The sequence below is a fragment of the Malaclemys terrapin genome, chromosome 16 (assembly GCF_027887155.1).
Source record: "Malaclemys terrapin pileata isolate rMalTer1 chromosome 16, rMalTer1.hap1, whole genome shotgun sequence".
Lineage (NCBI taxonomy): Eukaryota > Metazoa > Chordata > Testudines > Emydidae > Malaclemys > Malaclemys terrapin.
Window position 1 is genome coordinate 11,466,921 of NC_071520.1, and position 15,718 is coordinate 11,482,638.

General features: G+C 43.5%; 1 protein-coding gene across 1 annotated transcript in view; it reads right to left on the minus strand.

The window, feature by feature from the left end:
- SPPL3 (signal peptide peptidase like 3) overlaps positions 1–10,378 on the minus strand; it is a 142,463-nt gene extending 132,085 nt beyond the window's left edge. Inside the window, exon 1 of the mRNA XM_054006177.1 lies at positions 10,014–10,378. Within this exon, the coding sequence (XP_053862152.1) occupies positions 10,014–10,036 (23 nt within the window). The 5' untranslated portion in view covers positions 10,037–10,378. The remainder of the gene's footprint in view (positions 1–10,013) is intronic.
- Positions 10,379–15,718: the final 5,340 nt, after the last annotated feature.

Below are 15,718 nucleotides of genomic sequence, written 5' to 3' on the forward strand. Positions count from 1 at the left end.
AAGTGGTTCAAAAAAGAATTAGGTATGTTCATAGAGGACAGGTCCATCAATCATTATTAGCCAACATGGTCAGGGATGCAACCCCTTGGATCATTCGATCACACCGAAGTCGAGCTTGAAAGCATTTTAGGTTTATTCTAGCAACTGGGAAGCAACAACGGAGGACAGAGCAACATGGCAGTAGATTTGTCAAGTTGTTAACCACTTTTAAGCATGGCACATTAACATCTGATGTGAAAAATATGAATAGCGCAAAGCAAGACTACAACAGCCTATAGTGGTCACGGACAATCTTGTCTGTCCCATATGTAACCATTTGCAGTTCTTGCATTGGTCTGACCTCATACAGATGAAACTCCACCATAATCATCAATCAAGTTCTCAGGCAGTCCAGCCACATGGTTAATTTCAATAATAGCACCAAAAGCAAATGAGAGATGATTAGAAGTATAGTCTCCATAAAAGGTTGCCAAGTCAAATAAACACCAGAGCAAATTTGTTTACTATCCAAGTTATCTATAGAGCACCCATAATTATACTACAGGAGTATACTAAGCCAGGAGTGAGCAAACTACGGCCCGCGGGCCAGATCCAGCCCATCAGGGCTTTGGATCCGGCCCGTAGGGTTGCCACCCCTGTGGCGCCACAAGCCCTGCGCCACTCCTGGAAGCAGCCAGCACCACGTCCCTGCGGCCCCCCGGGGGATGGGGGGTGCAGAGGGCTCCGCGCACTGCCCTCGCCTGCAGGGAACACCACCCGCAGCTCCCATTGGCCGGGAATCGGGAACCAGGGTAGGCAGGGAGCCTGTCTTAGCCCCACTGCACGCCGCTGCCACCCCAGAGCCGCTCAAGGTAAGCGGCGCCAGGCTGGAGCCTGCACCCCAAACACCTCCTGTACCCCACACCCCAACCCCCTGCCACACCTCTCCTACACCCCAACCCCCTGCCGAGCCCCCGCCGCACCCCTCCTGCACCCCAACCTCCTGCCCTCAGCCCCCTGCCACAGCCTGCATCCCCTCCTGCACCCCAATCCCCTGCCTTGAGCCCACTGCCACATCCCAACCCCTTGCCTTGAGCTCCCGCCGCACCCCTCCCGCACCTCAACCCCCTGCCCTGAGTCCCCAATCCCCTGCCCTGAGCCCTCTCCCACACTCTGCACCCCAACTCCCTTCCCTGAGCCCCCTCATAACCCCGCACCCCAACCCCTTGCCCTGAGCCCCTTCCTGCACACCGCACCCCAACCCCCTGCCCCAGCCCTACATTCATGGCCCTGCATGCAATTGCCCTACCCAGATGTGACCCCTGGGCCAAAAAGTTTGCCCACCTCTGACCTAAGCACCAAAGAAGTCATTTAGTTTCACACAAGACATATCAGACTCTGACCTTCCCTTCTTCCAGTTTCTGGGAAGTCTACTGTTTTAAGAAGTGAGATACTTTCTCACCAGTTATTACTTTAGCTTTCCTGCAATATATGGACTTTGAGGCATACCTGAAGACAGTTTTCTTTGTTTTTGCTCAATCTCATCTCCTGGAGTACACTTCATTTCATAGTTCAGCACTTTTGAGAGAATGTGTTAAGTCTTTATCTCAAGCTTCATCCTAGGCTTTTGTCAACTACATTGCCAAAAGGCCACTGCTTTCTCATTGTGAAAGGAAAGAAAGGCTGTCCACGATACCGTAGATCTTGACAATCAAGCCCAAAGCCTTACTCAATCTAAAACCAGTTCATGTATATAGTACACTTCTAAACGAATTTGCTATCATACTAAGTGTCAGCAAATCCTGAAGATTCATTTTAATTGGTCTGAAGAAGTTTGAAAACACAATGCAGCAGCTTCCACTTATATCCTGGATTCAGAATAAAAGTATAAAGAGGTATGACTACGGTAAATGACCAAAAGCAAAGGTTAACTTGAGTTAAGTTGAGTAACTGATCAAAAGCATAACCTGTGTTGGAGAGATGTGCACTTGGTCAGACACCATTTTGCACTTTCTACATTTATGGGGTATTTTTCTGACCTGTGATTAACTATACTATCATTTCTCTGTAACATTTGAATTAGACTAAATGGAAAGAAGTCAGCCAAACAGGATACAGGGATGCAGTATGGTTCCTGAATTGGTTACTACAGTCTGTAAGTATATACAGGAGGAAAAAAATGTGATAATGGTCTTTTTAATCTAGCGGAGAAAAGGATAAACACAATTCAAAGGCTGGAAGTTGAAGCTAGTGAATTCAGACTGGAAATAAGATGTCAATTTTTAACGGTGAGAGTAATTAACCATTGAAACAATTTACCTAGAGTCATGGTGGACTCTCCATTACTAACTATTTTTAAATGAAGATTAGACATTTTTCTAAAAAGATATGGGCTAGGAATTCTTTGGGGAAGTTCTATGGCCTGTGCCATACAGGAGGTCAGGCTAGATTATCACAATGGTCCCTCCCAGCCTTAGAATCTAAGAATCTAGGAATTCACAACTGAATGAGAGTTTAGGTCTCAAGAGAAGTCAGACACTTTAAAATATTTTGCTCTTCAATAGTTCTTTACAAAACTAACTAATTTCATGCAACACACCTGTGAAGTATCTAAGGGTAAATAATAGGGCTGTCAAGAGATTAAAAAAATTTATCACGATTAATCACACTGTTAACAATAATAGAATACCATTTATTTAAATATTTTTGGATGATTTCTACATTTGCAAATATATTGATTTCAATTACAACACAGAATACAAAGTGTACAGTGCTCACTTTATATTTATTTTATTACAAGTATTTGCACTGTAAAAAGACAAAAGAAATCATTTTTCAATTCACCTAAGTACTGTAATGCAATCTCTATCATGAAAGTTGAACTTACAAATATAGAATTATGTACAAAAATACTGCATTCAAAAATAAAACAAAGTAAAATTTTAGAGCTTGCAAGTCTACTCAGTCCTACTTCTTGTTTGTCTGAGTGATTGGCTGAACAAGTTTGTTTACATTTGCAGGAGATAATGCTGTCCACTTCTTGTTTACAATGTCACCTGAAAGTGAGAACAAGCATTCTCATGGCACTGTTGTAGCCGGCATCGCAAGATATTTAAATGACAGATGCGCATGCTTCAACCACCATTCCAGGGGACATGCCTCCATGTTGATTACTAGTTGTGCTTGAAAACCATTTAAAGCAGTGCTGACCGACACATGTTCATTTTCATTATCTGAGTCAGATGCCACCAGCAGAAGGTTGATTTTCTTTTTTGGTGGTTCGGGTTCTGTAGTTTTCGCATTGGAGTGTTGCTCTTCTAAGCCTTCTGAAAGCATGCTCCTTACCTTGTCCCCCTCAAATTTTGGATTCTTAAACTTTGGGTCAAGTGCTGTAGCTATCTTTACAAATCTCACATTGGTACCTTCTTTGCATTTTGTCAAATTTGCAGTGAAAGTGTTCTTAAAATGAACAACATGTGCTGGGTCATCATCTGAGACTGCTGTAACATGAAATATATGGCAGAATGCGGGTAAAACAGAGCAGGAGACATACAATTCTCCCCCAAGGAGTTCAGTCACAAATTTAATAAAAAATGTGTTAAACGACCGTCATCAACATGGAAGCATGTCCCCCAGAATGGTGGCCAAAGCATGAAAGGGCATATGAATGTTTGGCATATCTGGCACATTAATACCTTGCAATGCTGGCTACAAAAGTGCCATGCAAATACCTGTACTCACTTTCTGGTGACATTGTAAATAAGAAGAGGGCAGCATTATCTCCTGTAAATGTAAACAAACTTATTTGTCTTAGCAATTGGCTGAACAAGAAGTAGGACTTAGAGGACTTGTAGCCTCTGAAGTTTTACATGGTTTTGTTTTTGAGTGCAGTTATGTAACATAAAATCTACATTTGTAAGTTGCACTTTCAGGACAAAGACTGCACTACAGTACTTGTATGAGGCGAATTGAAAAATAATATTTCTTCCATCATTTTTACAGTACAAATATTTGTAATCAAAATATACACTTTGATTTTGACTACAACACCGAATACAAAATATATATGAAAATGTAGAAAAACATCCAAAATATTTAATAAATTTAAATTGGTAGTCTCTTGTTTAACAATACGATTAAACCTGCGATTAATCGCAATTAATTTTTAATCGGGATTAATTTGAGTTATCACTTGAGTTATCTGCAATTAATCAACTGCCCTAGTAAATAATAATCACTTCCCCACTCAGATACTCTTATCATTGAGGTGAAATAAAGGGACTGTTCAACTAGACTGTTCAACTATGCATAGCAACAGTTGAAAGTGGTTTTTTTGTTTGTTTGTTTGTTTTGCTTTGTTTTTCACAGTAAGTGAAGCACTTAAACTGAAACTGCAAGGAAAATTTAGACAGACAAAACTTTTACTCAAGTTGGAATCTGATCATGAAACTTGCATTAATACACCTACAATCTCCTTTAATGACTTCAGGGACCCCAATTTTTACATCTAAGCCAGCAGACAGTATCACCTCCAGTTGTCGTATAATACCCCTTAACACTATTGGGGGAGATTGGCTCAATATTGACCTGCAAAGAAGACTGCCACCCACAGAATCACCAACACCATGCCTGCAGCAGTACATCTGCAGCTTTTGGAGATTTTGAATCCAAGTAGTGGTCCTACCTATCCCTATATAGTTTTGATATCAGATGGGATCACAGCAGAATGTGGCATAGCTGCAAGGCCACTATAAGGCGTCTGTCATTAATCCAAGCTAAAGTTATTACAAAATTTGCACTGTGCTCAATTTATTTAGTCACCACTGTTTTCAACTTCGTGATCAGGAAACAACCTTGAGTTATCATTTAACTACATAAATGCCAGTACTACTCCCCACCCAGCTTCAGTTGACCCCCTGCTCCTTGTCCCAAAGTCTTTTTCAGTCTAGTGCCTGCCTAGGTTAGTGCACAGTCTAAAAAGGCAAAGCATATGGGGAAAAGGGATTTAACAAATGAGCAATCCAGTAAGGGTGGAAATAGGTACATATAACTAATGTTTGTTATTCCAAATTTACTATAGGTCAACTCCACCGATACCAGATAATACAGATTTACAATGGTTAACAGTGGAATTTTGCTGTAGATTTCAGTTCTTGACAAACTTAAGAGTAAAAGCTAAATTCTATCTTCATATGAGAGCACAACGCCCACTGAAGTCTTCAGGTGGTATGATTAATTAAGGGGAGAATTTAGCCAGTATGTTTTGTGATTCCTCTCCTAAAAAATATATTAAAAATTACCTTCTTATATTTTCATTTATTGTAATCAGCCTCAAACCCCCAAAGTGTCCTCACTGCAGAGCTCACTCAAGTTAGCCTAGCTGAAGTGAGAGCAGCCACGCTACAAAAGAACACCTGAGCTTCACAGAGTGATTTTCTTTGCAGCTGAAGATCTGTGCTAACTTAAGCTATAGCCTATATCCCATTGATGGGCCAGCCCATTTGAGTTAAAAGTATCACACCAAACTTGAGTTAATTTTTTTTTTTTTGGGGGGGGGGGGGCTGAGTTAGGGGCAACACTGAGTTATAACTCAAGTTAACTACGACATGAAGACAGACCCCAGAATTCTGAATCTAAATACATTGTAAACACAAAGCTGATTAGAAATCATCATGGGACAAAGAATGGCATTATGTGTTTGTGCTTATTTGAGAGCACCTTGCTTGATGACTCATTTGACAGTTCACAAAACTCAATTTCCATACAACCATTCCTGACCTATTTCTTTTCATATTAACACTTGATAGACACACCTGGTCTGCTAATTGTGTAATCAGAGATTTCACTCCATTTAATAAACTCACTAAAAATGACATCATTGGTACTGTAATGAAGCTGACTCTATAACATGTGAACACCCTGTTAAATAGAAAGCTTTGATGACTATACCTCTGTATAAAGTCTCCTTAAGCAAAATCTCGCTGTTGTAATAATGGCTGTTTTGTAACTGTTGTTTTGGTTACAATATTTACATGGAAAGAATTAATGAACCTGTTGTTAATTCCCAAATAAATAGTAATAAATTAATTTCCATCGTTTCTGCACTGGGCTGAGAAGCCTCCTCCTAATACCACTACTTCATACCCAAGAGTTTGACACCAAACATAGAGACCATTCCACTGCCTGAATCTTCATCCTAAACTTTATAAGTGACCAAATCAGAATTAAAAGGCTACTGACTGAGTACAGGATCTGCTTTTTCACTCTGATCCTTCGTCCTCCCTGACAACACTCGCATGGAAAATATTCAGACATACAATGTTCTATGTTACACTTAGCCATAGTATTGGGAGAGGATGAGACTGAAGTTATCAAGGAAATATACTTCTGTTTTGTTAGGAGGAATCCTCATTCTCCTTGTCTTCTGTATAAACCAAGTTTTGGAGAACCTTTTATGGCTTCAGAAAGCAAAAAAACAAACAGACTATTTCCAGAGTGGGTAAGAAAAAGGGAGAGTTACAGCAGGACTTGAACATTTAGACACCTACTAACCAGAGACAAATAAGAGATGCATGCTACTTTCCCTTCCAAGCAGGATCCAATGGAAGCACCCTAGAGAAAATAGTGTGCTCTTTGCACCACAAGCTGATAGGAAACAAGGGGCTGGACTTTTTCCACTAAGTTACCATCCACAGATCCTGCTGTCTTCATCCCCTTCTTTTGTATTGGTGTCGACTTTTGTATGTCTGAAGTTTGAATCTTCACCACCTATTAATCTCTGCCACAGACACCCCTGCAGTTACTATGATGGACAGCCACTTCCCCCTCCCTCCCCTTGGTGCTCCTAGAGAGGGAAAACTTTCTGATTGATGAGATAGTCTCAACACAGATCCACTTCCTGGCTTGGAAGATAGTAAAGGCAGAGTGGCAATCTCCCCAACCTAACCACGTATGAAATACTTCTGCTGTCACCTTCCACCAGAGAAGGATTAAGCCCATAACTCTAATGCTCATGAGTTTCCGAATAATTCAATGTTAATTGCATCAGTTCAGTTTCACTGTTGGTCAGAACTTTAAGCAGTAGCACTGAAACCAACTACATTCTTATGAGCTTCATTCGACTACTGCAGGCACTTGGCAGAAAAAGTTTCCCCACTCACCATTAGCAAGCATTTTAATTCAACACTTTTTAAAATAACGTTTCCTTCTGCCACTTGTTCCACATTGCATATCAAGATTAGCCATTCCCAGGAAAACACTATTCATAGTCATGCGAGAAAATAAATTCTTGTTACTCATTTTTAGGATGATACACCCCGCTTTGAAATACTAGTTTCTAAATGCCCAGATAGATCCAATACAGCAGAGATTGAAAAGGCTCAGAGAAAAACAGTTAGTTACTGTTCTGAATAGGGTTTAAATATGAAGATTTTACAAGAAATTGCCTGGAGAAGATAAGTTAGAGGCACTTGCTGTATTAAAAGGCATGATAAAAAGGGATCAGTCCTCCTTTTCACAATGGCCCTTAATATAAGAAAAGTAATCACTGCAAAATAAAAATGCAGGCAAAATTAAAACAAATTAAAGAAAACATTTCATAAAATTTCAGCTTTATATCTGTAATACAAATAGAGTAAAATAGTGAAATATCAAAATTGCAATGTCCTTGCCACTTCCAAATTAATTTTTCTATCAAATGAAGTCTTAAAACATTCTGAGAAAATCATAGTATGGTATATTATCTCATTTTATAGAGATCACTTCAGACAATTCTTGTGTCCTGTAACCAAATTTTGTAATTATCATTTTAGAAAATATGTCACTAACACATAGGCAGTCTCCAGATTTCAATGCAAGTGGAATTACAGTTTTAAATTATCTTGATTTACGAAGTTAAGTGACTATGATTAACACTGATAGTTATGCATGGTAAGATGAGGTGATCAAATATGCTCCAGGACAGAAGATAAGCCCCATAGGTGTCAGAAAAATCCTCCCACCTTACACCTACAGCTGTCCAGTAGGGAAGGTGCTTTATGGGATTTTTTTGTCCCACTTTTCCATCAGGAGTTTGCTGCTGTTAAAGGCAGGATACCCACATGCTAGAAATTATATTATCCTATGGGACAGAAAAGCCATTCACTCTGATAAAGCTGCCCATTAAAGCACAAAAAGAGGCTTAGATCTAGCACATGGAGGGGAAATTAACCGCCAACTGCGAAAAAGCACAGCAGCACCACTTATTCAACAGCTTTCCCAAGAAACACTAGTTTTCTACTTTACAACAAACAAACATACTTCTGGTACCATTAGAAGATTGTGTACAGAACTGTATTACCATACTTATATAAAGAAATCCAGAGACTGTTGACTGACATGATGAATAATTAAATGCTTTGAAGGCAGAAAAAAGTGCAAAAGCTATAAAATAGAAGTGTTAAATTCTGAACTAGGTCCTTGCCATTCTTCTCACCACATTCCCCACACTATGTTGATTAAAGCCCTACATATAAAGTGTAATCAACACCAGATACAATAGATTATATTAATGGATATAGGTAAAAGCAAAATTACTCAGTCTGTTCTGAGACACATGTATTGTTCTGCTATAGCAAGGAAGACCCATAGCTCTATTAACATATCAAGTGGTTAAAATCCCAGCTAACTCCTATCTTTGGCTTCACACAGACTACAGAAATATTAATCTCCCTCAGAATAAAAACTGAAGTGCTTTTGGTGGTTATCTTTAGTACTGTTCTAAAAAAACCACAACATGTAACAACAACCACCACACCTGTTTAAAAGAGAAAGATAATCAAAGGTAGCAATTAAGATTTTCAGAAGCATTTAGAGTGGAAAGATTCCTCATTGGCTCAACTGAATAAATGCAATGCCCCCTCTGCAGATGGTACACCCTAAGATCAAAAGCTCAAGTTTTTCCTCTTTTAATAATAATAATAATCTCATAAAACTTTCAAAAAACGTAAAAACTACTCTTGGCTTTAGAACAACAAAATAGCTTAAAAATATGAAAGAGTAAAGCACTACAATGCAAGTACTGCAATATTCTTACAGACAATTCAGCTGTTCCTTTGGCATCTTTGCACAGTTAGATTATCTGAAATATTTTCCTTTTTAATCCCTTGAAATCATCAAAAGCAAATCATGGAAGCAATCAAATCTTGAATCCCAACTAGGCCTGACAGAGGGTCAGGACAGACACACAATGCCCCCTATTCTCAGTTGCTCTGTTTCACTTCTTCCCACAAGGACTGGTCTCTTCACCCTGTTCTTTTATTTCCTGTATACAATATTATCAGTACATATGGGGGGGGGGGGGGAAACTCTGCCACACAGTCTTATCTGTTCTGATCCGGATATGTATCTGGAGCTAAAGTTATGAAGAATTAATACCCATTACCTTTTAACTGCAGGAAACATGTTTCCCTCCTTACTCTGGGTCTAAGAGGAGTTTAGTGTAACACCTATGAACGTGCCCAAGTAACCTAAAAGGACCTCCAGCTGCTACAAAGAGGGCTGAGAGCGCAGCACTTGGTGTTTATAGAGAGGCCTACTTACATTTGCAGCCGTTCAAGGGAGTATCTCCGGTGACTCCCCCAGTTATGTCTATAAACGCCCGTGCAGAATAAGCGCCCAGTTCCGCTGTTACAGGTTTACCCGACACCGCGGACCTCGCGCCCAGAGCTCCCTGCTGCCTCCTATGTGGGTTCTTACACACTCGCCTCAGGCCGGAACGGGGCCTTACAGCCCGGTCTCCGAGCGCCGCTCCCTCCCCGAGGAGAGATGCATCGCCGGCTCCTTGCCCACCCGTCCCCAAGGACAACACCTCCTCCCCGGCTCCCTGTCACAAGCCCGTCCCCGGGGGCCACCTCCTCTCATCCATCCCCGCACACACCACACAGCCCTCCGCCCGGCCCATCCCCGGGTCCGTAGCATTCCCTGCCGACCCTCCGCCCGGCCCCCCACCTCCGCGGGCCCGGAGCCTCCTCCGCCAGCCTGGCCCAGCTGCTCACCAGGAGTAGGTCTGCTCCGCCATGGCTGCTGCGGGGCGGCCGAGCTGCGCGGCGGTGGCCAAGCCCCGGCTCCTCCTCCTCCCCCTCACTTGCTCCGGGGCTCAGTGGCGGCCCCGCTGCGGCTCCCGGCCCAACATGGCGGCGGCTGTAAACAGGGAGGGGAGCGAAGGGGTCCCCGCCCGGCGGGGGGGCTGCTCAGTAGCCACGCCACAGGGCCGTGCTCGGGCGCCGACGACAGCCAGGCCTCATGACCGGGAAGCAGCGACGGCGTCCGGACTGGGAGAAAGAGAAGGGGAAACTCCGCGTACCGAGCACCAAGGCGAGGCCGCTCAGACTCTGCTCGCGCACGGGGGGCGGGGCCTCCGGTCGCGCGGGTCACGTGCCCACAACACGCTCACGTGCCGCCGCCGCCGCCGGCCCACTCGCGCAGAAGCATTACGGAACCTGACGCGGTTGCGTGCTGGGCCTGCCCGCGCTCCGTTCCCTGGGAGCCTCCAGGGCGGAGAGGCAGAGCCTTCCAACGGGAGTGCGACCTGTTCGCTTCCTCTGGGGATGAGAGAGCGTCTTGCCAACGTATCCCCCCCTCGAGAGCTGGGGACAGGAGCCTTCCCGGGGGGAGAGTCTGAGCTATTCACTCCCCTCAGAACTGGGGACATGGAGCCTTCCCGGGGGGTCCTGAGCTATTCACTCCCCTCTCAGTGGGGACATGGAGCCTTCCCGGGGGGTCCTGAGCTATTCACTCCCCTCAGAGCTGGGGACATGGAGCCTTCCCGGGGGGTCCTGAACTATTCACTCCCCTCGGTGCTGGGGACATGGAGCCTTCCGAGGGGGGCTATACTCTCCCCTCAGTGCTGGGACATGGTGCTTTCTGGGTGCGTGTGACCTATTTAGCCCAGGTGTCCTTCCCGTCCCGCCTGGGTACAGGACTCGAGCCTGCTCAGTCTGAGCTATTACATTTCCCCTGCAGTGCAAGAAAGCTGCCTGGGGAGTAGAAGTAGGGCGGAGCCTGCACCCGGCCCCCTTCCTCGCAGCTCAGCGGGACAGTATGAGCCAGAGAAGCCATGCCCACCGCGTAAGGGGCTCCGCCCAGCACGGTGCTCTGGCGGCGCGGTTCTCTCCCTCCGCAGGGAACCACCTTTCCTCCCCGATGGACCTGCCTTTGCGAGGGGAGTTGCTAGGAGCGGAGCTCCTTTTCCGCCTTTATATGTAATCGGTGTAAACAACGCATTAGGGAGGAGAGAGTCTTGTACTCGATTCGAACCCTAAATGGTGGAGACAGAACAAAACTGGGCAGAATTCTGACCCGTCGCACATCGGGTTTGTTTCTCTTAGTTCATTTGAGTTCTGCTGGCAATGAAAGTCTGACTGACTGCCAGAAATCCCTCCTTCCAACTAGAAAGCTGGTTTGGGAAGTGTTAGCTGCAGGAGTTGGGAGTCTGTATGGAGGGAATGGCCCTGATAGGATCAGGTACAGACTGGGAAGCTCAGAATGGGGAAATCTCAGGGAGTCTTTTAGTAGTGAATAGGGTGAACTCTGGGACCGGAACCCACACATCAGAAATTTTAAAGTGACATCCATGTTAAGGAGGGAGGGTGTGCCTGTCTAATTTATGCATATTTTATTCTGACATGTTGCAGGTTGTGAGCCCCCAGCATAATAGAGCCAGTTTAGTCATTTAAGGCTGGGATACCTAGGAACATCAGAATCGGCATATGAAATTAGACCTATGGTCCATCTTGTTCAGCATCCTATCTCTGTCTGGCCAGCACCCAGATGTTTCAGAAGGTGCAAGTAACTCCACAGTAGGCAATTGTGGGATAATCTGCCCCTCTCCCATCAAAAATCTCATCCTAATCCCTAAAACTGGTTTAAACCCAGAAGCATGAGGTTTTATATTGTCAAAAAAAATGTTAGCATTAACTATTAACGATATAAATGTCCAATCATTTTTAATCTTTCTAAAGTCTTGGTCTTAATGACATCCTGTGACAATGAGTTCCAGAGTCTAATTTTTCTTGTTGTAAGTGGGAGAGGTTTTCTTTGGTTTCCCTAGCCACATTTCCATCTCCCTCATTGTGCTGGCAGAGTGCCATGTAATTGGTTGGTTTCCACCTTCCCCAGAAATTACAACATTGAGTGGGGTCATGGGTAGATATAGGACTCAATCCTGTGAGCTGATGAGCTTCCTCAGTCAAAATAAGTTGATGCTGAATGCTGGGTTTGGATACGTTTAGATATTTATTTTAAAATCTGGGGTGGTAAATGTAAATTTTGTTTCAAATCAGCTTGGTTTTTGTCAATAGGTAGATGAGGTATGGGATTTGTGCATAGAGAGAGAACTACACTCCTCACAGTTCCTGAGGTTGCTACTCTGTTGTCTCCTTCATTACCTGGAAATGCTCAATTTATAACAGAAGACACTATTGACATTTAAAATGGATGTGCCAATCCAGCAATACGTGCATCTCATTAGCTTGTTTTCATTACTCCTCCTTGCTCAAGAAATATCCAGTACACCTCTACCTCGATATAACTCTGTCCTCGGGAGCCAAAAAATCTTACTGCGTTATAGATGAAACCACGTTATATTGAACTTGCTTTGATCCACCAGAGTGCGCAGTCCCCTCCCCCTGGAGCGCTGCTTTACTGCATTATGTCCGAATTCGTGTTATATCAGGTCGCATTATATCTAGGTAGCAGTGTAGTAGCTTCTTTGTGTTTCTTCAGTCCAAAAAAAAAAAAAAAAAAAAAGGGAAACGCCCCCAAATTTACCTGCAGAGTGATCTCCTTCCAGTGCTGGGGGAGAACATGAGAGAAACACACTTACAGGGACTGTGGAGTGGACGGGGTGCACATGCATGCACACAGCTTGTCTTTTTGTCTACAAAGGCCAGACTTCATCTGCTGGGGTGGGGGGAAACAAGCTAGAGGTCCAATCCTGCAAGTCCTAACTTCCGTGGAACTACTGGGGTGAGGAAGATCACACCCTAATTTAACACAAAACTATATTTCTATTCCCTCTTTTACACACACACGGGTATACATATTGAAGCCTTGAAAACCAACTGCTTTTCCCATTGCTATTTCAGTTCCACCAAATTCATGTCACTTCACAGGGACGTGCTACTTCTGAGGAATAAGTTTGTTGGAGGAGGGGCACTTGATAAATATCAGGTCTTTGGTACAATGATTCTGAACTTTTAGAATTCTTTAATTACATTCCCTGGTATGCTACAGAAAACTTACACTTACAGAGACATCTTTGACTTTTTCTTTAAAGACAACAAAGGAGATTAAAGAAACCAGAAGCTCAGGATTCTTTTAGGAAAGCGTGCAGGGGCAGAAAAGAACGTCGAAACATGTCAAAACGTCGAAACATGCTCAGACAAAATGTTAAATGGATGTCTCACTGTAACACCAAACACCATGTTAAAACCATCTGTCAGGGAGAAAACTTGTCACCTGTTGATACAACTTGTCCCTTCCCTCTTCTCTGTCTTAGTCTCTCTCTGTTTAGTGCTGCTGACAATCCTGAATCCTATGAATGATTATGTTTCTGCTGAGTACAACTTGCGGCCCTGATCCCACAAGCTTTGTTCACTCAGGTAAACTTTACTCAATGTTATTTTGTTGAAACTACTTGCCTGAGTAAGGATTTGCAGGTTTAAGCCCTTGGACATCAGTCCAGCCTTTCAATATTTTTCACTATTCTCTTTAACATGGCAGAGAGTGAAGAGCTAGTGTTAAGTGACAGGTGACTGTAATGTAATTGCCTTAGAGATGGAAGAGCTCCACCTAGGCCTGGAATAAATAGCCCTTATAATGTAAGTTCAAGGTACATGCAGAGACTGCATTCATTAACATAATGTTAATGACTGTATTTATAGTCTTTTTCTTTCTGCCATTGTCCTCAAAAAGATTTAATAGGGTGCTGGGGCATTCTCCTTACATGCCACATCCAAGAACACTTAATCCCTCCTGAAGTGGACAGTACAGTATTAGGAGCTGGGTTACTTGGTCTTATTTGGATGGGAGAGGATTCGGGACCTATATTTTTGTCAGTCTTATTTACTGTATTGAAACAGAGCAGCTTTGTTTCAGGAAGTTGATCTGTGGTTAGAGAACAGTATTGGGAGCCATGGGTTCTTCTCCCAGTTCTGTTACTGGCTCTCTGTGTAATCTTGAGGAGAGTCACTTCACATCTTTGTGGCTCAGTTTCACCATCAATCAAATGGGAATAACAACACTTCCCTACCTCACAGGGGTGGTGGGTGGACTGATTAGTTAATTATAGTAAAGCTCTTTGAAAAAGTAAAGTATTACATAGGAGCTCACTGTTATATAAAGTATGTCTTTCCTGTGAGGAGGAGGGAGCACCCAAAATACCTGTACACTTAAAATAGTGCTTATTAATAAGATGACATTTGGGACTCCTTTGAGGGCTTCTCCTTCTCTATCTATACCCCTAAAGTACCACATATCTATGCCATGAAAACAGTGTTAAAGATGCATCATAGCTGAAGGAGTGAGGAATGTCACTTCCTTCCCCCCTTTCTCTCAGAGGTCCTGCGCTGAGATAGTCATCCCTGTAATGTTGCCACACTTCTAGACCCTCTGCAAAAACTTTTTGCAGTCCAAGTTATCCTGACCAGACAGTAGAGGAAAAGCCAAGGAACAGCTGATATAAGTAGCATGTACCCCTCCAGCTTCTAAAGCCTGCAAAAATTGTTACTATAAAATATGAAGTAGAAATACGTGAGGAAGCACTTGCTCAGCTTTCATTCCCCATTGGGGAATACTGTGGCAGGTGGAGGCCTCAGTCATCACTGGAGAGTTGAGTATAATCATTCATCAATACCCAGCAGCTGCACAGCCAGGAGCTAATTGTGTTGCCACTGCTGAAAAAGTAGTGGGTCTAGGCATGAACACTGAACAGTAAGATCCCTTCTCTGTACCCCACCAGGAAAGAGTTGTGATGCTAATACAATGAGTAGTGCTGTCACATGGCATGTAACACAGCCTGTTCCTATTAACAATTCTGGTGATGACAGTCTACCCACCAGGAGGGAAGAAGCAGGGGATTTTCCCTTTAAAGATCCCTGACTGTGCCACCTTGTAAATTCCTTCTTTCTATTTAACAGTATATTTCCATCTGCTCTTCCGTTAGGTCCCTCCTCAAACACACATATACCATTCCTGATACATTCCCTATCCCCACCCCAGCAGGTATGGGAGAACAATTTGGGATAGAGATGGGGCAGGGATGGAGGAGAAGGTCACATTCAAAATCTTAGGTTAGCCTATCATAGAATATCAGGGTTGGAAGGGACCTCAGGAGGTCATCTAGTCCAACCCCCTGCTCAAAGCAGGACCAATCCCCAGACCAATTTTTGTCCCAGATCCCTAAATGGCCAAGGATTGAGCTCACAATCCTGGGGTTAGCAGGCCAATGCTCAAACCACTTGGGCTGTGGAGCTTGAATAGCTTTGCGGGGAGCCCAGATAAGCCCTGCGAAACACACACAACAGGATCCCCTCTCAAGGGAAATAATTTTCTTCTCCCTGAACACTCTCACTCTAAGTAGCATTTCACTATGACCAGAACTGAAATTGGAAAGCTGTGACACAGTGAGGAATTTGGGACTTTTCATTCTACTGCACTGCAAAGAGAGTTTCACTGGGAGCGATTCCCACCATACCATGCA